At 34.5% G+C, this 24,116-nt stretch overlaps 1 protein-coding gene across 1 annotated transcript; it reads right to left on the bottom strand.

Moving 5' to 3' along the window:
- Nucleotides 1-922: 922 nt before the first annotated feature.
- On the bottom strand, nt 923-2,674 carry LOC147548648 (adenine phosphoribosyltransferase). Its single transcript, XM_086672456.1, has 2 exons — nt 2,058-2,674; nt 923-1,220 (listed from the first exon to the last, which is right to left on the bottom strand). The coding sequence occupies exons 1-2, from the start codon at nt 2,559-2,561 to the stop codon at nt 1,053-1,055; spliced, it is 672 nt and encodes a 223-aa protein (XP_086528582.1). The 5' UTR covers nt 2,562-2,674; the 3' UTR covers nt 923-1,052.
- Nucleotides 2,675-24,116: the final 21,442 nt, after the last annotated feature.

Raw genomic sequence — 24,116 nt, 5'->3', positions numbered from 1 at the left:
ACCAAAAGTACCAGTCCGGTAAGCATGTGGAGCGATAGCCCAACATCGTTGATCGGTTTATGCCCATGTAGACATGTTGTATCCGATCCCAATCACTTTGAATTGAAAAGATGGGCGTCTTTCCAATGACAGTACTATAAGGGCTGGTTGGGAGATGTCTTCCCAACCATGTGAATTGCCTACTGGATTGGTGGTACCCAGTAGATTCCAGAGAAACCTAAAAAAAAATGGGAGGATCGAATTGAACTTCTTCTTCCCGCCAAAATTTGTTGGTCATCCTTCTCCCCTATTTATAACGACAATATCTACCCCTTCTTCTTTACTTTATTTCATCAAACACAATTTCATTTTAAGAAATCAAAATCGTTAAACTTAGAGAGAGACACAAAAAACAGAGAAAAAAAAATTGAAATTTGATGAGAACTTGATGTAGAACTACAACTCATACCTGACTAGACGATTACAGTGGAAATTCTACGACTTGGAGAGAAATTGCATATGGCAGTGGAGCTCGATGCACAAGAGAGACAAAGGAAATGGCTTTTGAACTTTAGGTCAAACTAGTTCGACCAAAATGTATGTGTACACAACATGCGAGCATATGAGGGTAAAAACGGGTGTGATTGGTAAGTGAGAAACTCGAACTATAATGTACTTCGGGAAATTTAATATGCACAACAAATTTTTCTTATATACATTGTAGTGTGGCTAAGATTTCCTCTTGCAAGTGTTATTGCGGTTTGAATCTAAAAAAAAAGTGGTGCATATGAAATTTCCCCATCGTTCTTCATCGACGAGTTGGACCAAATGTAAATTAGCACAAGGGTGGTCGGATACAAACCACTCATATTACTAAGCCCGACCCAGTCACTTAATGCCCATTGATGAACGAAGTCGACACAAGAAGAAAAGCCACATGACATAATAAAACAGATGAAAAGCTCAGTTTAGACTTCCTGCTTGTTCCTCTGCCATCCAGAACAAGCCATGAACACTCCTGAGAGTCTGCTCTTGCCTTTTTCCTAGCCTACACATACTGACTACTGTATCAGTTAGAGATCGTCACGACTACTACTAGAAGAAGAAGAGAACTGCGAAGACATATCTTTAACAATTTGAATAAGACCGTTCAAATCGTTAGCTCCCAACTCAAGACAATCCCTTAATAGCCCTCCCTCTACCTCTTCTTGCAAAATCAACACCATCTCTCTAAGAGGACCCTATTCACATCAAAAGAAACAAAGTTTTACCGATGTTGAAGCTCCAAAGTAATGATATTAAACTGCAATTATAAATTTCACAAGACCTATTTAGTACAGCACAAAGAACAGAAAATTTTATTTCTGGCACCTACTTAATTTGAGATTGCCGAATAACAACTATCACCCAACACTTCAAGTTTTATGCAGTCAATATAACCAGGGCCGACCAAGCGTTTGCGTTTCGAGGGTCCAAAAGAAGAATTACAATTGGAGTCCTTCGATGTATTGTTAACAATTAAAATAACGAAAATGACACAGCCACCGACAAAAGTGGCGTGAATTCCAATCGGATGGTTAGATTCGCGCCAGTTCCTCTATCTTGATGAAAATGGGATGATTGTGAGTTTGTTGGATGGGGATTCACGACAACTTTGTCGGCTTCCCTATCATGGTTGTTAAAATATAATCCATAATGGTAATTTAAGGAGGATTAGGTTTTGCTTGGTATTCCATGAAATGTGCTACTGGTAAATTTAGCACATCCCTAAGGTACACATAGATGATGATTTGGCTGTTTGTTTAACTTCAACAATGTGAAATAATTTATAGGAAAGGCTAGATACATTTTAGTAGAAAATGTACAAATCTTTGTAAATACGAGAGTATAACTTGTGCCCGTCGACCCCACGGACAGTTTTATCAAACGCGTAACCTCAACCCTAAAATAAGTTTGGGAGGTGTAATCTTCGCCTCTATTCTAAAACAAAAGACACTTATAACGGAGCCTCTAAGTATAGAGCAATGATATTTAGCCGAAAGCTAATTTAAACAAAGAAAAGATTGTAAAATGCGTACCGATTGGCGGAACACTTGAAGGAGTTTCAACAAGACCGATTTAGAAATACCAAACAGGTTCTGATAGTTCCGAATCACCCAAGCAGCTTTATCTTGATCCGATTTGAGCCGAGTCAACTCATTCAATTTCTTCAAAATCTCTTTCAAATCTGAAACAGCACGAAGCATCTCCATTGATGAAGATGATCCAATGTCTCTCCAAGCATAATTTCTTAAGTAATCCCACCCAACAGACCACATCCCTCCCCAAATCCCTCCATTCAATTTCTCTGAAATCTTTCTTGCTCTTTCTGAACCAGATAAATCTCCTCTTTCAGCTCGAAGATTAGCAACTCGGGTCATTAACGAGTTACTGAGTGAAATTAGGGTTCGCCATTGTCCAAATGAAACAGATTCTGAAGGTATTGATGTTGAGAGAAGGAGGATTAGTAGAAGGAGTAGACGAGAAGGAGATGTGGGCTTTGATTGGAAGGTTAGAAACGATAAAAAGTTCGTATACAACATGATTGTGAACTAGGGTTTCAGTTAAGATTTAGAAATAGGTGAAAAAACGGAGGATGATGAAGAGAATTTGAAAAGGATTTGGGAATTAGGGTCCCGATGAACCAGAAAATAGAGGAATTTCTTCCAACCGAAGGTAAACTTTTTTTTTGGAAATTTTATTTTAACGGTTGCTACTAGGGTCCGAAAAACCCGAAACTAACCGGTCGGACCGTTATGACCAGGCGATCGAGAAGAGCCCGGTTAGGGCGAACCCGGACCGATCTATCGGGCGAAAGTAGTCGGGAATCGGGAAAGGTGTTATTGGAGAAATTTCTACATCGAAGCATAAGAAGAAGGGCATGACTCTTCAAGAGCTGATTAGCTACATGAGAACAAAAGCGCCAAAGCGCCTGGACAAATATAACTATCTCTCTAATGCTAACTTCGATAAATTGTCCGTATTGGAAACTTAGACAGGTCAAAGTTCATGAAGAAAAAAAATTGGCGAGAATTCAAAAAAAGCAAGAAGTCATGCCTCTTCAAAATTGTTCCAAAAGTTGCGAGGATTTATGCTATGTACGTGGAAAACTCGAGCATAAAGCATATCAATGTATCCAAATAAAGGACCACAACCAAAGGTTGATGCTCATGCTAACATTGTTGAAAGTAAAGGACATTGAAAGATCTAGTTATTAAAATTTTTGAAGGAAAAGTATCTTTCTATTGAAAGTACAAAAAGTGGTGATTAGGAAAATTTAAGGTCTTCAAAAAGGCACTCTAAATATCGTTGTTCTGGAGCCTACAGTTTTGGTTATCGTCACGAAGATCTTAGGCCAATCCAATTTTGTCTAATTGACTTGATAAGTTATAGGACAACTTAGTTGTAGTAAGGACAAAAAAATGAACATGTTTGTATTTTATCTCTACCGCCACTGGCGATCACCGTTGCTATCGTCGATTATCAACAACATCACGGATGATCCATGTTACCGTCGTCGATTATCACCACCGCCACCTTTCATCTCTCTTGTTTTTTTTTTCCTCTCTTTCTCCTTCTTTTGTCTCTTCTTCCTTTCTCTCACGTGTTCCCTTTATATCGTTTTTCTCTAACTCTCTCTTTACTCTTTACTCTTTACTCTTTTTTTTTCTCTCCTATGCAACAATACTCAGGCGAGATTTTTTTCGTTACCAAAGGTTCTTACCCTTCATCAAAATCTTACGAAGGGTTGCAAGGAATTTTCCTTTGTTGCGCTTCCTCTTAGAGAAGGAAACCCACCCCAGACTCAATGTTGCCCCAAGAAAGGAAAATATAAAAGAAGAAGAAGAAGGAGAGATAGGATCGGGGAGGGGGTAGACGAAGTGGTAGGAGTAGGGAGGAGAGGGAGAAGAATAGACAACGATAGAAAACACAATAGTGGTGTTGTGAGGTGGGGGAGGCGATGGTAGTGGTAGTAAAGATGGACTTCAAGGTGAAAAAAGAAAAGTAAATTGGTATTTAAACTAGGATTTTTTAGTTTAAGGTCCAAAAATAGGGGGTAATGAGTCATATATCCACTCCTAAATCAATAAATAAAATAAAACCAAAATAAACCGAAAATGTAAAATAAGTCCAAAAATTAACTATTTGGTGGGCCCCATGCATCAATCCTTTAATTATCTCTCATTTTTGCCCTTTTATAAATATTTTTTTAACCATTGGTAAACCAAAGGTTTATACTGGTTAAGTTAATAACTCTTTCCATAAATTTTATGAAAGAATATTTATGTTGGATATTTAATACCAATCTTTATTTCCATAAACTCCATAAATATTTAACCAAATCAGTGGATATTTAACAAAAATGAGTTGCCCTCTCAAAAAAGCGAGTTTCTATCTATGTAACTCTATATTCTTTGAATTCAAGAAAGTATATTATTTCTATATCCGCTGTATTTGATTAAAGTAACCTACCAAATCAATGGATATTTACCTAAAACGAGAGGCTCAATCCCAAAAACGAATTTCTCTCTCTGTAACTCTTTGTTCTTTGAACTTCAAGAAAGTATGAAGTTGTGATTTGCGTTTTATCTCTACCTCGATCTAATTAGACATCTACAAATTCGTTTGTGAGGTATGTCTAACTTAAATTGATCGTTAGAATCTATAAATCTCTATTACTACAATCTTCTTAAAAAAATTATTTATTTTAACAAAAAACTTATATGTAACATTTTTTATCACTTTTTGGTAAAAAGTGAATGTAGAAATCTCTATCAATTCAATATTTTTTTCATAAAAAAGTTATATAAAGTGAAATTGTGTTTGCTACATTTTCTGTATTCTACTAGCATTTTCTACATTCTATTAGCATCTGTTATGAATTTGTTACAATAGGTTAAAAAGCAAATACAATTTTGTTAGCATCTTATTGATTCTAATAACAATTTTAACATTCTATTAGCATATGTTGAATGTATTTATTACAGTAGGTTAAAATGTAAATACTATTTCTCTAGCATCCTATTGATTCTACTAGCATATCTTACATTCTATCAGTATCTGTTGAATGAATTTGTTACAGTAGATTAACAAATACTTTTTAGTAATTAAAATGTATAAGGTGAAATTGTTTTGTTACATTTTCCGTATTCTACTAGCATTTTATCGATTCTAGTGACATCTATTATGAATTTGTTACAGTCGCTTGTGTATGAGGTATGCTCATTTCCTACCCACTCTGTCAATCTCATTTATCTCACATGTAGTTGTGGTAGGTGGTCGACATGCCATGTTCTGCATCAAGAATTATGATGGTGATACGACAAGTTTTTTTTTATCATTTTCACCAAACAAGCGTTCGTCAACACTTATCAATATTATGTCTACCCAATACCAAATTATGATGAGCCAATGGAGTACAACGATGAAACAAGAACACTACCTCCGTTAACAAAGAGAAAACCGGGAAGACCAAGGACAGTAAAAAGAGAGAGCTCAGGAAACATACCCAAAAAAATGAGGGTTTACGGTCGGTGTAAAAAACCGGTTTGTCACAATAGTGCCTCATGCACCGTAGCTATATAATAACTAACTTAAATTTTGATTATATATGCAGGTTTACTTATTCTGCTAGAAACATAAATATTCTACTTATGTCTTTTATATGTTTAGAGAATTTTTTTTTTTTTTTTTTGTTGAAACAGTATGTTTAGAGAATTTGATCAATGTTACTAGATTATCGTATTTAAACAAGAGGATTTTCCTATTTCCTATTAAATTTTATCAATGGTTACGATATTATCGTAGTTATACTCATATGTATTTGGATCAATGTTTCAATTGGTATTATGATTTGGCTAGAGTAAGTTACAAAATGTCGAAAAACTGAAAAAATGCTGGTAGTTGGAGAAATTTTGTCAATATCTTACTGGTATCTTTATACCCATTGGACCATGCTAGAAAAATTTGTTTGATGTTTCTAGTAATTTAGCAATTTTCAATACAATCAAAGCAGGTTGGTTTTAGCCTTTGTTATATTTTAATCAAAATGTCTAGATTTTTGAAATATTTTTGTACGAACTATTTGTTTCCTTAGTTATATATGTTATCAATGGATTGATCAGCATTAAGTGTTTGAGTTCATCATGCCTTTGCCCTACCACGTATTATAATTGTATAGTTTCAGTAGTGTCCACGAAATTTGAGTAACATCTTTTTCATATCTATAAACCTGTTGAACGACATTTAAAATATAATATAATTGTGGTATTATAAAACATTGATAAATAATCCCATAACTGCTCAAGATGTTATTCAAACTTAAAACATAAACATGTTTGTTACGTTTTATCACATAGCCCGTTACAAAATACGAGTTAAATTACCTAAACATTTTTCTCCATATATCCTTCGATTCATTCAGCAACAACCAAGGTAGTTCACCCCTCTTCCTTTGCGCTAGTTTTGTCCAATCATCTTTTGGCATCTCGTTATAGTTCGATTTGATATAAAGTTCTTCCATGTGCAAAATCACATACAACCCACAATCAGGCCTGTCAAAGTTCAAACAACAAACCAATTAAACATCTTTGGGTTGTAACCATTTATGTGTTTCTATAAGAAACTAAAAAATGCTAGTCAAACAAGTCATTTTTCTTATGAAACCAGTTTTGAACAGTAACCATTTCAATGTTCTATGATAAACTTCAAAAATGCTAGACAAAAAAAATGACATTGTTTTTACAATCCAATTTATTCTCTCATTTTTTTTCCCATATTACACCATGTAATGTTCTATGGTTGTCCAAAAATTAGGTTTGAGAGGTAACCATTGATAAAGTTTTATAAGAAACTTAATAATGCTAGACAAAATATTAAGTTTTTATTGAAAGTAACAATGTTCTGGATCTAACACTATGCTTGAAAGTCTACAATACAAAACCTAAATTAGTAGAACCCTAAATTGTCGGTCTAAAATAAATAATTTAAGCAGGAGATGTAGTAGTAACTACAATTTATAAAGAGATCGATCAAGCTTCATATGTTATTTCTTCAAAGAAATTACACAACAACAGAGACAAGGTAACCATACAAAATTTTTGTTGCATGCAAAAAGGAAACATACTCTTCACTTTGAACTGATTTAGGGTTTTGAAAATAACTTCCATTAAACCACTTCGAAACAACTAAACCCTAGAAATTTCTTATTAGCTAATCAATTTCAGAAAAATAAATCATAGTTAAAGTTGTAAAAATCAAAACCTAATTCGTTTTGTGTTATAGAAATCAATCTAAATCATAAACAAAGTTGAAGGAACAACAAAAATGATTAAAACCAAAATAACTTACTCTTTACTGTTGATGATGATGAACGAAACCAGCAATGGATTCTCCCTCTCTCCTAATCGATGCTCTCTCTCTCTGTTAGGTTTATTTTGGGCGTGTTTAAGCTAAGAGTTTCCCTCTCTCTCTCTTCGGTTTGATATTTGAGGAAAAGGCAACTTTTTTTTTGGTTATTTTTTTGAAACAGAAAAGACTACTTTTTTTTGTTATGCTAAAAGAAAAGGCAAATTTTTCCAGAGAAAGAAAGTTTGTTTTTGAAGAAATAATTTAATGAATCTCTATATATTATGGTATCTTTTATTTTGAGTTGTTTTTTTTTAACTTAGGATAGGTTAGGCAGTAAAAGAGAATAAGAGGATAGACATGTAATTTACTTTGAGTGGATTTATTTTCTATTTCAGATTATGTTTGGTCTTTAGACTCGTTGATCATGCGATTTTAGACTTAAATCTCACCCCCCGTTTAAACTACTTAAGTCAATCATGTCAAATTAGATAAAAGTTTTATCTTCCATTTAACTATGCATGTGTTTAATGATCAAATTTTGTATCATTTTTAAGACGAGTTGTCAATTTTAGAAGTCACTAAATGAAAATATTTTCTGAATCGAAGTTATTTTATGCAATTCTTTAGTTCTGCAATTTTAATTTATTTATTCCATATTGTTGCTACTTTATAATTAATGCATTTATCTTTCCATAAAAAAAAAAAATTAGATGGCCTCATGTATTTATAGCCTCATGTAAATTTTATTAGAGCAAATCTGAGGTAAATGGGTTGGGGCTCCCAAATTCAAATGGGAGCCTCAACCTAGCCCCTTGGAGCTCCAACTCGGGAGCCTGGGTTGGGGGTTCCCAACCCCAAAATCCTATCTTTAGGAGTCCCCAATATATCTTCCGTCACTTTCTTAATTTCTCTCTTCATTATCCCTCTATATTTTCTTTATCAATTCATCTTCTATCTTCATTTCTATTCACTTCAATGGCTAGTCCAAATCCCGAATATAATGACGAAAGCTTTTTAGATTTGTTAAATAATTGTCGTGAAGTTGATTGAATGATGGGATCGAAGAAACTTTTGATTTTAATGAAACACCGAACTAATTGGTTCCCGTTGAGCGTTATAGTCAAGTAGATGATATTGTGCTCGTTAATGGCTATTTACATATCGTTACCGATGCGATTATTGAAAATGACCAAAGAGGAGGTACTTTTTGGAACATAATTGTCGAACACTTCAACGAACGTACAAACAAAAATCATGCTCTGAAGAGTCTTAAATGTCGTCTGAGCGAGATCAACAAGCAATGCTCGGAGTTTTATGGTCATTTGACATTGTTGCAAAGAAACCCAAAAAGCGGAGAAAATTATAATGATCGGGTAATTACTCTAGATATTAAAAAAAAATTAGCCTAGTATCATAATTTTTTATTTTTGACAACATTATGAATTTAATTTTTTTTATTTTGCAGTTTCTGCACATGAACTATTTGAACAAAACAAAGGCGGCAAAGCTTTTAAGTTCGAACGTTGTAATAAAATTTTGAAAGACCTTCCTAAAATAGTTATCAGACTTATCTCAATCTTCATCAAACAAAAAAAAAATCTTGTTTCAACCAAGATGAAGGATCTCCTGCTACAACCCAACAAAGACCAGTTGGAAGAAATGCAAGTAAGAAAAAAATAAAGTCAAAAGTGGTGAAAGTTCTACGACTGCTGAGTTTTGAAAAGTGAGAAAGTGCGAGTCATAAGTCTAGAGATAGACTTCCGCAAGAGTCAATAATTGTTGTTCATGACAAATTGATGGCAGACTGGATGAATGATATTTAGATTAGTTTTAATTTACTATTTAGAGTTTTATTTCAATTGTTCTATTTATATATGAATTTTTAATGTATTTTAATAAATGTTAATAAATTTTAATTACAACAATTGAAAATTTAGATCTGGGAGGTCCCTGTTAGAACCCCAGCATTAGAGTTGAAAATAATCATAAACTCTCAAAGTTCAGAGACTCCTAAAATTGGGGGCCCAAACCCGAGTTGCTCTTATAGAAGGTGCCTAAGAGTGAACCCACTGTATGGGGTTGGGTTTGTTGGGGCTCCCAAATTCAAATCTGGGAGCCCCACCCTCCCGGATTCCCAACGCACGGATTTGTATTCATTAAAAAAAATCTTTTTAATTAAAGTTTTTTTTAAAAACTGTTAATTGTTTGGAATCATTTCTTTTTCCTATTTTTTATCTTTTCATAATTCACTCTCTCTCTCTCTCTCTCTGTCTAGAATATATCAAACTCTTATTTTGTATTTGAAACTAATAATTCATAGTCGAAAATTGAAATCAAAATTCTGCACATGTACATCACTCACGTGTATAATTTGAGAACTCCTGTTGGGAGCCTGACATTGAAGTTGAAAAAATTTGAGAGCTCGCAACATTCAGAGACTCCCAAAATTAGAAGCCCGAGCGGAGCCGTTTGTAAAGGGTGCCACCGGTGCGGTGGCACAAGGCCCACCTTTATCCAGGGGGCCATTTCTATTATCCGATGGTCAAAACAAATATCGAACAAGTAGTTATAGTATTAAACTCGGCAAACAGATCACTCTCTTCAAAAAACAAAAAAAAAGATGTTCTTGTACTTTGTATAGGTGAGAATAGTGGGACCGGTGAGCAAAGAAAGGGAAGTGGAACTTTAGTGCTTTCCTCTCTCCAAACGGTACTATTACTCTATTCAAAAAAGAAAACGGTACTATTGGTCAGACTTTGACTAAGGAATTACAAGCCTATTAACTAGGCTTTTTAATTTTTTTGAGTTTCTCTCTCTAACTCTCTCACTCTAATCAGAATTAACAGTTATAAATGGACAGTATCTACTAATTTCTATTTCAATCTCAGACTTATTCTTCTTTTCACTTTCTTTTTTAACTATTATGTTTGCTCTCTTCTATGGTACTACCCAATCACAATCTATACCAAATCTAATTTAAAAGTTCACTATATAGAGAGAAATTAATGGAAGACAACATCATCTCCGAGATTTTCAACCCTCCGGTGATGTTTTCTACTCATTTTGTCCCCCAATTTTATTAAAAAAAAAATTCTTCTAAGTTTATGTTATTTATTATTCACTTATTTAAAATTATCTCATTTTTTTTACACAATAAACAACATATATTATGTTTTGTTGACAAATGAGTCTTAATTTATTATATTTTATATATATATATATAGTTAAGTCAAGATGGCACCAAAGAAACAAAAATCAGGATATTCCAAACGTCAAGCAAAAGCAAAAGATCAACAAATGATACAGTCACAGAGAGGAGCTCTTGATAGATTTGTTGTTAAAGAACAACCAAATCTAGTTGAAGAATTAGTTACTGGACAGAATAATGAAGAACTAAGTGAAGATTGTGCACAAAATGAAAATGATAGCAATGGTGATGAACACTTAAATGATGAAATTTTAGTTGATGGTGTTCCTGATGAATCTTAGGAAAAAAATGATCCAATATCCGAAAATTTATATGATCCAAGGCTTTGGGATACTTTAGATGCAAGACAAAGAGACCTGGTAATTGAAAAAAATCCCGTAAGATATCTATCAATAACTGATGGTCCCAATGATGGTACCAAAAAATGTTTTTCTTTAAAATTCTACACTGGAGACTTATCAAATAGAGAAAAACATGATCGAAATTGACTTGTGTACTCAAAAGATGCAGATAAAGTTTTCTATTTTTGTTGTAAATTGTTCAAGAAAGGACCTTTGAGAAATAAATTAGCAAATGAAGGATACAGAGATTGGAGACATCTTAGTGTGAGGCTTAAAGAACATGAAATTAGCGTTGAACACATTGCTAATATGGCTCTTTGCATTGAGACACAAATTCAATTAAAAACAAGCCAGACAATAGACAAAGTTGTGGAAGATGCATTTAGAAAAGAGAAAGAACATTGGAGATTATTATTGCGAAGGTTAATTTTAATAATAAAATATCTTGCCAAGTATACTCTAGCATTTCGTGGAAGAACGCAAAAAATTGGTGAAAAAAAACAACAAAACCTTTATGGGTCTTGTTGAGATGCTTACAAAACATGACCTAGTTATGGAGGAACATCTTCGTCGGATTAAGACTAATGAAATTCGATCTCATTATCTCAGTAATGTAATTCAAAATGAGTTAATACAAATGTTATCGTCTGAAGTTAGAAACACAATTTTTAAAAAGGTAAGAGCAGCTAAATACTTTTCAATCATTCTCGATTTTACTCCTGATAGTAATCACCAAAAGCAAATGACTTTGGTCATAAGATGTGTAGATATGAGTGCTATTTCAGTAAAGGTACAAGAATATTTCTTAGAACTTTTGAATGTGAATGATACTTCTGGAGTCGGATTATATGAAGAGCTACAAACTGTCTTGAATGCTTTTGATCTTGAGATAGATGGTGTGAGAGGGCAGGGATATGATAATGGATCAAATATGAAAGGGTACAAGCAAGGAATACAAAAAAGACTCATATATATTAACCCTAGAACATTTTATACTCCATGTGGTTGTCATAGTCTCAACTTAACTCCTTTTGATATAGCAAATTGTTATAGTAAAGCTAAAGATTTCTTCGGAGTTATTCAACGAATTTATACGTTGTTTGCAAATTCTGCAAAGCGTTGGCAAACTGTAAAGGATAATCTAGGAGTTACTCTAAAATCATTGTCAACGACACATTGGGAAAGTCGTGTTGAAAGTGTCAAAGCAATTATAACAAAACCTCAACAAATCAGGGAAGCTTTATTCGAATTAGGGAGAAGTGACAATGAAGCTAGTTAAAACTAAAAGTGAAGCAACTTCTACTACAATACATGAGCTTAGCAATTTTAAGTTTTTATTGGGCACCACTATTTGGTACAGGATATTAGTTACAGTAAATAAGGTCAGCAAAAGTTTGCAATCAGAAGATATGCATATTGATTTCGCCATTGAACTAGTAAGAGGCTTAATTGCTACTTTTAAGCAATACAGGGAAACTGGGTTTGAAGAGGCCATGGTCGATGCTAAGAAACTTGCAACTGAAATGGAAGTTGATGTTGTATTTCGCGAGAGGCGTGACATTCATCGAAAAAGACATTTTGACGAGATTGGTAATGGATCATCAGAACTAGTTTCACAATCAGGTGAGGAATATTTCAAAGTTCATTATTTTATTTTCTTAGTAGCTCAAGCTATTGGTTCATTAGAGAGAAGATTCGACCAATACAAAGAATATGAGAAGATCTTCGGGTTTTTGTTGAGATCAGAAAAATTGAGTGGATATTGTAATGGTTAATTAAAAACATTTTGTGATAATCTTGCAAATAATTTGAGAAATGGGGAACATTCTAATGTTGAAGAAGATGAATTATTTATAGAGCTAGGACTCTTGCAAAATATTTTGCCTGGTGAAGTCAAGAAAGCTAGTTGCATATTGAATTTCTTGAAGAAAATGAATGGTTTTCCAGCTACTAGTATTGCTTATATGATTTTATTGACGATATCGGTCACACTTGCTTCGGCAGAAAGGATTTTCTTAAAGTTAAAAATTTTGAAATTATACTTGAGGTTCACTATGTCACATGATAGACTAAATGGATTAGCTCTTCTCACCATCGAAAGTAAATTTTTAGATCAAATTGATTACGAAGATTTAATTGATGATTTTACTTCAAAAAATACAAGGAGAAAAAATTTTAAGAGAAAATAATTTTTGATTGTCACATAAAATGCGAAGGTTGTAGTGTTTTTTGTTTATTTTCTATTAGTTTTTGTTTTTTAGTTCAATATATTTTAGGTTTGGATGGATTATCAATTTAACATTATTTTTACCTATTATTTAATGAGATTCTCTTAGTTTTATTAATCGTATAAGGAGGTTAGTCCAACAACAAAAAAAAAAATCGTATAAGTAGGTTTTTTGAAATTTGACACAAGACCCTCAAAATGTCAGTCACGTCCCTGAAGTCGAGCCCCTACATTGAACTTGCCGACTCAAACTACTCCAGTTGACTATCTCTGATGCCTGGGAAGCATTCACACACTTGTCAGTTCAATTACTTTTTTTTTTATTTGTTGAGATTCAGTTCAATTACTTAAGAATTACTTTATTTCTTTGGGCACACGGTGTGGGATTGGCATGAAGCAAAAGATGTGCTGAGCTGGAACTTGAAATATACACTTAATATGACGTGTCCAATCATTTGAGACAAGTTTCATCTTTGTTTCCCACAATTTGCACCGTCTGACCTGATCAATGGCTTTGCGTAGCTTGGCTTAGCAAATTGGAGCGGCTAATGGCGCCCTTAAAATTCTTATATGTCATATTCTCTGCAGGTACTTTGCAGTTTCTTCTCTTTTTGTTATTGGCACACCCAAATCTCCTTGACTTATTTTTATCTTTTCTTCTTCTATTTTCATTTTGATTTTTTTCCGAATTCTTTAAATTTCTTCGTGTTTTGTTGTCTATCATTCATAGTGTGTTAATTAATAAAGTCACCAAATATAAGCTCCAAAAGATTTCTATTTCTTATTGCACACAAATTTTACAAATGTTACATTTTTGTGATTTTATCTTTTTGACTCATAGTTTGAAAAGTTTTTGAAGTAGGTAAATCCTTCAAAAGTGTTTATTATCAATTTTCAGTTGATTTCATTTGATTTAAAGTAGGAACCAGTTCTCTCAAATCTGAAAAATTAGAGTTGTTTCACACATGATGTAGTATAAAATCTCTCGGATTTCTTTTTTCTTTTCTTCTATTTTCATTTTGATTTTTGTCAAAATCTTCAGATTTTTTCATGTTTTGTTGATCATCTATAGTTCGTTAATTGAAAAAAGAGACTATATATAGGCTGTAAAAGATCTCAATTTTCAGACACTATTCCAAAAATCTTACATTTTCTATGATTTTATCTTATGACGCAGTATTTGAAAAAAAATTAAATTGGATAAATCCTAAAAAATGGTCATCATCAATTTTAAGTTAACTTCAAGTGATATGGAAGTCTGAGTGTTTCTTCTTAGTCATATATATTCTTCAACAAAAAAAAAGTGATATGGAAATAGGAATCGATTTTCTCAGATCTGAAATATTCGAATTGTCTCACACTCATTCCAGTCCGAAACATCTTAGATTGATTAAGGTGCTATTTGTTTTTTCATTTGTGTCTGAATCTGGAATTTCTGAATCTGAATTTGCTGAGCTGAAATGGCTGAATCTGAATATGCATGAATCTGAATACGAGTTAGATGTTTGTGTTTTCAAATATGAATTATTAGGTCTGAATAGGTTTTTGACTTTTGTACCCCTATGATATATTTAAATCTAATTTCTATCTCCCTCTAACCTAATATCTATACCTCTGACTAGAAAAGAAAACCAAACCCTAATCAGGTTCATAACTCTTCATTTCTCTCTCTCCATTTCTCTCTCCTAACGAATATCCGGCGAAGGACCGGGGAAGATCCGGTGAGTGTTCATTCCCTCTCTCTCTCTCTCAGTTCCTCTCCCTTAGCCCCTCTATCTCTCTTTCTCTATACAGATCGCAAAAGTGAACCTCGCCAGAACCGGCGAGGGTTCGGTGTCTTTTTCTCTGTCCCTATTTCTCTTTATCAGTTCCATTAAAACCCAAAGGAAGAGTCTTTCTTGATGAGGTTGATGCTGATCATAAATTAAAGATTTGTATCTTAAGGATTTTGATTCTCTTGATTCAGCCACAAGTCCTATTCCCAAACCATTTAAATTCCCATCTCTTTCTCCCTCTTTTTATTATTTTGTTTGGTCTTAGGGTTTCTGGGTTCTTAATATAGTTAGGGGATTTTCATGGTTTCATAGTTAACATGATTAATATTTCTGGGTTTCATTGTTATCATGATCAACTTTTTCCACTTTAGGGGTGGGTTATTTTGGTTACTTGAGTGCATGATGAAGCACAAGACGATCATCTTTAGTGGGGTGGTGTTCTGGGCTTAGCGGTGGTGTTATAGTCCTGGTGGTGGTAGCGGTGGTGGTGTTCCGATCTTAATGGTGGTGTTTCGGTCTTAGTGGTGGTGGTGGTGTTTCGGTCTTAACGGTGGTGGTGGTGTTCCGGTCTTAATGGTGGTGGTGGTGTTCCGATCTTAACGGTGGTGGTGGTGGCAAAAAGATGGATATAACTATGTATTTTAAAGTTCAGCAAGGGTATATGTGTCTTTTCCGAATTTTCAGATCTTGGACTCACATTTCAGACTTGTTTTGAAGTCTGAAATGTATGGACTTCTTTTCAGCTAATTCAGACATAAAAAAAAATTCAGATAAAAATTCAGATTTACCTAAATACAAAAACAAACATCTGAAATTCAGATTTCAGATCTGAAAAATTTAAAAAACAAACAACACCCAAGTCCAAGATCTTCCGAACTGGTTCAAGGATGAGATTATGCTTACTTTCTTACTTTCTGGGACCCACCAGTCCCATAAGAGGGTGTCTTTAGCCGCTCCCTTAGCAAATTAGAGACGCCAAAGCGAGGTTTTGAAAGTGGCGTGAGCCGCAGGAAACGGAAAGCTGAGTTTTAAAAGATTGCGGGGTCCGCACTCAACGCCTTTAATGGATGACGCCATCATTTCGGTAGCGTACACTGAACAACAAAAACTCTCACTCTTTCTCTCTCTCCATTTCTCCCTCCCTATAAAATCCAGCCCTAGGTCGGTCCACACTCTTTATCCACAACACAAAACCCCCCCAATTTACCCCACCACCACTCAAACCAACTTTCTCTCTCTATCTCTTCATCCTCCAGTTTTCTTTCACTTAATCCCACATGGAAGAATTTGAAGAATCAGAAATCCTCTGGCCTGAAGAAGAAGAAGATAACCAACAAGAAACGATTAAGAAAAAGAAAAGCTCTGGTTTAAGTCGTCAAAATTCAGGACTTAAAAGGAGTTTAAATCAGCATTACTACTACTACCCACAGAACAATGATCAGAAAAAGAAGATCGCACCTCTCAGAATTCCAATCTTAAAACCCCATGAAATTGAATCAGATGAAATTTACAGCATTGATAATGAAGAAGAAGAAGAAGAAGAAGAAGAAATGATTCCACCTCATATAATGGTAAGTCGTCGTCGACGATTAGGTCGAAATGATAAAGATATGGCATTCTCTGTTTGTATAGAAGATGGGAAATGTAGAAATTTGAGACAAGTTCGAAATTCAGTTCTTAGAATGACTGGATTTCTTGAAACTTGTTGATTGATGATCAATCCAATCAAATTTCAATATCTAGTTTTCTAGTTGATTGATTCAATTTTGTTGTAAAGGAAAATACAAAATTCAAGATCTGAAGAAACAAAAAATTTTATGTATTTTTTTAGTTTGTTTGACTTATGATTAGTAATTTGCTTCCAAATTTAAAACTCTGTTTTGATTTGGGTTCACATTTGAAGAATTATAGATAATTTTTCTTTAATTTATTGTATTTTTTAAGGAAATTTTAATTTATTGTATTTGTAGAGAACAGGGCAGGTTGTTTCAGGGTTACAGCATTATTCGTTTTCTTATTTAATTTTTGCATACTTTATATATTACCCATTGAATATTTTAATCTTTTATGTTCAATTACAAAACATTAAATAAAGGGAGGACCTATAAAATACATTTAGGAAAAATAAAAGAGTTAATTCCTATATGGCCCCCTACTTTGTGACCAGCTTCCTTTATGGCCCCCTTTTTTTCGTAAATTCAAATATGCCCCCTATTTTCAAGTAAATGTCCTAATTGTCCTTCTTATTTATAATTTTTCAAAATAAAATTAAATACAATCCACCTCATTTCCACCTCACCTCTATCTCCACCTCACATGTCTCTCCACCTCACCTCTCTCTCTCCACCTTTCTTTCTCTCTCTCTCCACCTTTCTTTCTCTCTCTCTCTCCACTTTTCTTTCTCTCTCTCTCCACCTTTCTTTCTCTGTCTCTCTCCCACTTCGTCTTCCCCGGCAAGGTCGCCGGCCGGAAAATTTTCCGGCCGGCGACCTTAAAAAAAAAAAAAAAAAAAACTCTCGTCTCTCTTTCTCTCAAAAGATTCCGGCGAAGGGGTTACCCTTCGCCGGAATCTGTTGAACCAGACCGGTCTGGTTCAACAGAACAGACCGGTCTGGTTCAACAGACCTTCAGATCTGAAGGTCTGTTCGGAACAGACCTTCAGATCTGAAGGTCTGTTGTCTGTTCCGAGCAGACCTTCAGATCTGAAGGTCTGCTCTGCTCGGAACAGACCCTTTGAAGGTCTGCTCGAGCAGACCCTTTGAAGGTCTGCTCGAGCAGACCCTTTGAAGGTCTGCTCGAGCAGACCCTTTGAAGGTCTGCTCGAGCAGACCCTTTGAAGGTCTGCTCGAGCAGACCCTTTGAAGGTCTGCTCGAGCAGAGCAGACCTTCAGATCTGAAGGTCTGCTCGGAACAGACCTTCAAGGGTCTGTTCCGAGCAGACCTTCAAAGGGTCTGCTCGGAACAGACCTTCAAGGGTCTGTTCCGAGCAGACCTTCAAAGGGTCTGCTCGGAACAGACCTTCGAAGGTCTGTTCCGAACAGATTCCGGCGAAGGGTAACCCCTTCGCCGGAATCTTTTGACAGAGAGAGAGAGATGAGAGTTTTTTTTTTTTTTTTTTTTAAGGTCGCCGGCCGGAAAATTTTCCGGCCGGCGACCTTGCCGGGGAAGACGAAGTGGGAGAGGTTGAAAGAGAGAGACAGAGAAAGAAAGGTGGAGAGAGAGAAAGAGAAGTGGAGAGAGAGAAAAAGAAAGGTGGAGAGAGAGAAAGAAAGGTGGAGAGAGAGAGAAAGAAAGGTGGAGAGAGAGAGGTGAGGTGGAGAGACATGTGAGGTGGAGATAGAGGTGAGGTGGAAATGAGGTGGATTGTATTTAATTTTATTTTGAAAAATTATAAATAGGAAGGACAATTAGGACATTTACTTGAAAATAGGGGGCCATATTTGAATTTACGAAAAAAAGGGGGCCATAAAGGAAGCTGGTCACAAAGTAGGGGGCCATATAGGAATTAACTCAAAATAAAAGTGTTGTTTCCTTAAATGGATCCCTGATTTACTACCAGTTTACCAGCTAGCCTCTTATTTATCGAAAAAAATCATGACTCCGTTTTTGCCGTCACAGGGTCTTTAAAATCAGATTTTCTATTCCAAAGTTACCCCTTCATTTAGTTTTTCACATCAAATTCTCTTTCTAAACACTCTTTTTCTTTCTAAAAACTTTCCAGAAGCCTGTCTTTAAAGAGCCATATCTCATTTCTCTTAATTTTGTCAAACTTCCGTTTTTTCCTTTTGCCCATCTTAATCTTTATCTCCGTATCTGCTTTAGCAATTCCTCGAGATTCATCATCATCAAAAATCTACTTTCCCCAATTTGAAATTAAGCGTAAAAGCTAATAATAATGGAGAAAATGATGATTGGCTGTCAAAGTTCTTCTCTTTTGATATGCCCATTAACCCTCCTGTTAAGATATTCTCTTTATCAAGAACTCCGATTGCTACTATTTCATTTGTTTTCACATTTTTAGCGTGATAAACATTTGCAATCCCACTAATATGAAACTTTTTTGGGATCAAGTTAGTTATAGCGCATATCAATCCCACTCGAGTGTGAAATTTTGTCAATTTCTTTTTGTACCAAAATCAGGTGGAAGTTTTGTCAACTTCTCTCTTTCTCTATCACTTTCTCTCTTTATATCCATATTTGTGTCCTGGTGCACCATTAAGCCACAACTACCACCTTCATTTACTTTTTGTTAATGGAGGGGAAGATGAAGAAGATAAAGTAAATGAAGAAAAAGATTTGACATGACAATTTGAAAGTTGTGCTCTGACATCACAGAAGGGTAACTTTAGAAAAAAAACTTTTAGAGTTAACACCCTTGTGACGGTAATTGCAGAGGCTCATCTGAGTATTGTCGATAAACTAGAGAGCTAGACGGGAAGCTGGTCATAAACTAGGGATCATTTGAGAAATAAGAAAAAATAGTCAAATTTTTAATTGTATTTAGGAAAAGATTGGAATTCATCTAAACTCTAACAACTTAGATACCATTTAAGTAATATTATAAATTTATATAAAATACATGGAAATAAATAAGACAAAGAAGAGAAATCACCCAAATCCTTGCCTCAATTATTCCCAAGTATGATCCAAAGTATGTTCCAAATCCAAATAATAGCACTGTAGTTGATGATAGAAGAAGAATACATTTAGAGAAGAAGTTATGGAGAAATTAGAATTTTAGATGAAGAAATTAGAAGTAGAAAGAAATTGTAGAGATGAGATGAAGAAATTAGAAAAGAAGATAGAGATTGGAAAGGAAGATAAGAAAAGAAATTGGAAAGAAGTTATGGTGGAATGGGTAGTAAAAGAAAAGAATGGAGGCTAGGGTTTTTAGTTTAGAAGAGGTAGAGAGAAAGGGAGGCTAAAAGAGAAGTAGAGAAAGATGGATTTAGGGTTAGAAGATAGAAGGAGAAGTATCTTAGAACTTAGGGAAGGAAGCCTTTTGAGAGGGTTGTTGAAGTCTACCAAATAATATGAGGAAGAGGTTTATTTATATTGGTGGTGGCTAGGGTTTTAGGTGATAAGGTTAAAAAGGGTAAAAATGGAAAGGTTTGGTTACTTTATCTCCAAGAAATAGATAAGCATTGGCTAAGGAATCAACTAGTACAATTGGGGACAAATCTGGAATTTTTGGTGGGAGTTGTGGTGAAAAGATGGCCACTTGTCAATTTGTTATAGGCTGAAAATTGAGTGGGACAAAAAGGAGGGACATTTCTGTAAATTCAGGGGCTAAAAGTGAAAACCCCTAATCAATTTCGTTATGTGGTGGCTAGGAATAAATGATGTCGCTATGGTGCTTCGCGGTGTAAGCTATTAAACTGCTTAGGCCATAAAATCAGGCCACATCATCTTGTCTTGTCCCACCAGCCAGAAAGGTAACCGACATGATCCCACCAGTCAACATTATTTGACTTCATCTTTGTCTTTGCATATTTCACTCATCCGGACTCCGATTTGACTTCCGTTTTTTCATACGGGACGATCTCGGACTCTACTTTCTACCCATGCACTGACCTTGACTAAATTACCAGAATGTCCTGACTCCAAATGACCAAAATACCCTTCATGCATCCTTTTCTCATTTTTAACCGTTTTCACACCTAACTCTGCAAAAGACACCTAATCAAGAAAACCAACCATTTTATTACAATAAGGACTCGAAACAGACTAACTCGGCCAAATTAAACGACTCAGATGGGACATTTTCATGACCCATCATTAGTTATCATATAGTTGCCGTGCATGAGGCACTATTGTGATAAGCCGGTTTTTTACACCAGCTGCAGATCCTCATTTTTTTGGGTATGTTTCCTGAGCTCTCTCTTCTTATTGTCCTTGGCCTTTCCGGTTTTCTCTTTGTTAACGGAGGTAGTGTTCTTGTTTCATCATTGTATTCTATTGGCTCGTCATACTTTGATATTGGGTAGACATAGTATTGATAAGTATTGACGAACGCTTGTTTGATGAAAATTGGATCAAAAAACTTGTCGTATCACCATCATAATTCTTGATGCACAACATGGCATGTTGACAAGGGACACTATCTATCGACCACCCCGCAACTACATTTGAGATCAGTGAGATTGACAGAATGAGTAGGAAATGAGCATACCTCGTACACAAGCTCGCCAGTAAGGATTAATGCCCAAGAATTAGCCAAATTAAAACGGTATTCAAGTTCAATATTGATCGTGGGGCGTAGGAAGTGACACCATTTCTCAGCTTTGTTTCTCTTCTAGTTCATCCTTTTCATTATTCTAACCCGGATAAAATCCAACATAACTGTGATAGGCAAAACCCTGTCAGCACGTATCCAGTTGTTGAAGGTTTCTGCCAATTGAGATGAAATTGCACTGTCACGTGAACCAGGGAAAAAGGAATCAACCCAATTTTCAGGGTTTAATGACTCAAAGAATCGAGCCACATTAGTCCCGCCATATGTACAATCGATGTCATATATTTGTGAAATTCTGACTCAAGTACCGCACGTGCTGCCTTAAATAGTAATGATGGAAAATACCCTGACTTCTTAGCCCCATTTTCACCCTTAGATTCAGGTTGTTTTTCAAATGCCACGCACAAAACGAATGCAACGAATTGGGGAAGACACCCTTAACACCTTTTAGTATTCCAGAGTGTCGATCCGACATGAATGTATAATTGGAGTCAGGATCAACACTTCTGTGTTGGTTTTTGAAAAACCATTTCCAGTTCCCATCATTTTCACTATCAACAACGGCGTAAGCAAGAGGAAACATGTTTGAAAAAACTAAGAGAAAGCAAAATTTTATGTAACGGAATAAAATTAATTCAATTAGAGTTTAAGAGTTGTTATATTATATATGTAAAATGTTGAAAAAACCACCAAGGTGTTACAATATATTAATGAAATGGAAACAGAAGTGAAATGTGCAAAAAAATTCTCTAAACATACTATTGTTTCCGTCCTTCGCTACAGCTGCGAGAATGCGTCCTTGAAACTTAGACTTTGCACATGTGCCATCGACATATATGACGGCCTGGCAATGTATAAAACCTTTGCGACATGCGCCTAAGAAAATATAAGTACGGATAAATCGACTGGTGATGTTGTCAACTTCGAGATCAACTATGCTATCAGGATTAGTTCGATTAATAGCCGAAACATGCCATTCTAATTTAGAAAATGAATCATATTCTTGCCCAAATACAGTGCTTAAGGCTTTTTTCTTTCCTTTGTAAGAGAAGTGGTAGCTCAAGTTAAGTCGGAAGTCTTTTAGAAATGACAATTCGACATCCTTCTTGCTTTTGTTAGGGTTGATCTTAAGATCTTCGGCTATGAGACCTCATACAAGTTTGCTTGATATTTTTGCCTTCGAAGAGTTTGGAATAAAATCAGTGCAGCCTATGTGGTTTAAATTGAACTCCTTTAATAAGAACATATTAGGAGATTTCATAGGGGCATATCCGTGCACTTTGAAAGGACATCCATGTCCATGGCACCCAACAGTCACCTTATACCGATCATTCTTTATAAATTTGTAGTTTTTTTCCGTACTGATAGAGTAATGACCAATAGCATCTCGGAAGGCTTGAACCCCACCCTTAAACTCTTGACCGACGTGGGTGAAAATTGGATCCCATGCTTCTGGCTTAGTTATTTTATTCTTAAGGTAAGACCCATTAGTATTTGCATCACTAAAATCCATAGAGTGATTGAATAACGGCCAAAAATAATATAAAAGCATTACGTATAGTAAGAAAAAAAAACGTTAAAAAAAATGTTGTTATAATCAATAAAATTCTACCAACATAGAATTTTATTAGAATCAACCTACTGTAACAAATTCATAACATATGGTAATAGAATCAAGAAAATGCTAGTAAAATACTAAAAATGTAACAAATTCATAAGATGCTAGCAAAATTGTACTGTATTCAAATTCATTCAACATATGCTAATAGAATGTAAAAAATGTTAGTCGAATCAATAAGATGATAGCAAAATAGTACTTGATTTTTAACCCACTGTAACAAATTAATTCAACAAATGTTAAAAGGATGTAATAAACGTTATTGGAATCAATAAGATGCTAGCAAAATAGTATTTGCGTTTTAACCCACTGTAACGAATTCATAACAGATGCTCTTACAATAGCAAAAAATGTAACAAAAACAATTTCACATCATATATTTTAATTACTAAAAAGTATTTGTTAGCCTGCTGTAACAAATTTATAACATGCTAGCAAAATAATATTTTCTTTTTAAACTACTTTATCACATTCATTCAACAGATGCTAGTAGAATGTAAAAAAATGCTAGTAGAATCAATAAGATGCTAGCAAAATAGTATTTGCTTTTAAACCTACTGTAACAAATTCATTCAATAGATGCTAATAGAATGTAAAAAATTCTATTAGAATCAATAAGATGCTAGCAAAATAGTATTTGCTTTTTAACCTACTGTAACAAATTCATTCGACAGATGCTTAAAGAATGCAAAAAAATGTTATTAGAGTCAATAAGATGCTAGCAAAATAGTATTTGATTTTCAAACAAATTCATTCAACAGACGCTAATAGAATGTAAAAAATGTTATTAGAATGCAGAAAATGTAGCAAAAATAATTTCACTCTATAAAATTTTTTTATGAGAAAAAAATTGTAGTGATAGAGATTTCAACATTCACTTTTTACCAAAAAGTGATAAAATTAAATTTTTTGTTAGAATAAAATAATTTTTTTAAGAAGATTGTAGTAATAGAGATTTATAGATTCTAACGATCAATTTAAGTTGGACATACCTCACAAACAAATTTGTAGATGTCTAATTAGATCGAGATAGAGATAAAAATAAAATCACAAATTCATACTTTCTTGAAATTCAAAGAACATAGAGTTATAGAGAGAGAAACTCGTTTTTGGGAGAGAGCATCTCGTTTAGGTAAGTATCCATTGATTTGGTATGTTACTTAAGACAAATATAAGTTTTGGAAATAATATATTTTCTTGAATTCAAAGAACATTGAGTTACACAAAGAGAAACTCGTTTTTTGCAGAGAGAAACTAGTTTTAGGTAAATATCCATGATTTGGTAGGTTACTTTAGAAAAATATAAGTTTTGGAAATAAAGATTGACATTAAATATCCACCATA

The sequence above is a fragment of the Eschscholzia californica genome, unplaced genomic scaffold, assembly GCF_041429995.1.
Source record: "Eschscholzia californica isolate CP2 unplaced genomic scaffold, dmEscCali1.0.p SCAF_3, whole genome shotgun sequence".
Classification (NCBI taxonomy): Eukaryota; Viridiplantae; Streptophyta; class Magnoliopsida; order Ranunculales; family Papaveraceae; genus Eschscholzia; species Eschscholzia californica.
The sequence above is the reverse complement of the archived record's forward strand: the minus strand, read 5'-3'. Positions and strand labels throughout refer to the sequence as shown.

What these genes read in the sequence shown, in the direction of transcription:
- LOC147548648 (XM_086672456.1), bottom strand. Translation starts at nt 2,561, where the DNA reads ATGTTGTATACGAACTTTTTATCGTTTCTAACCTTCCAATCAAAGCCC. An exon ending in TTCAAGTGTTCCGCCAATCG is followed by an intron (nt 1,221 to 2,057) that starts GTACGCATTTTA and finishes TGATGTGAATAG; the next exon opens with GGTCCTCTTAGAGAGATGGT.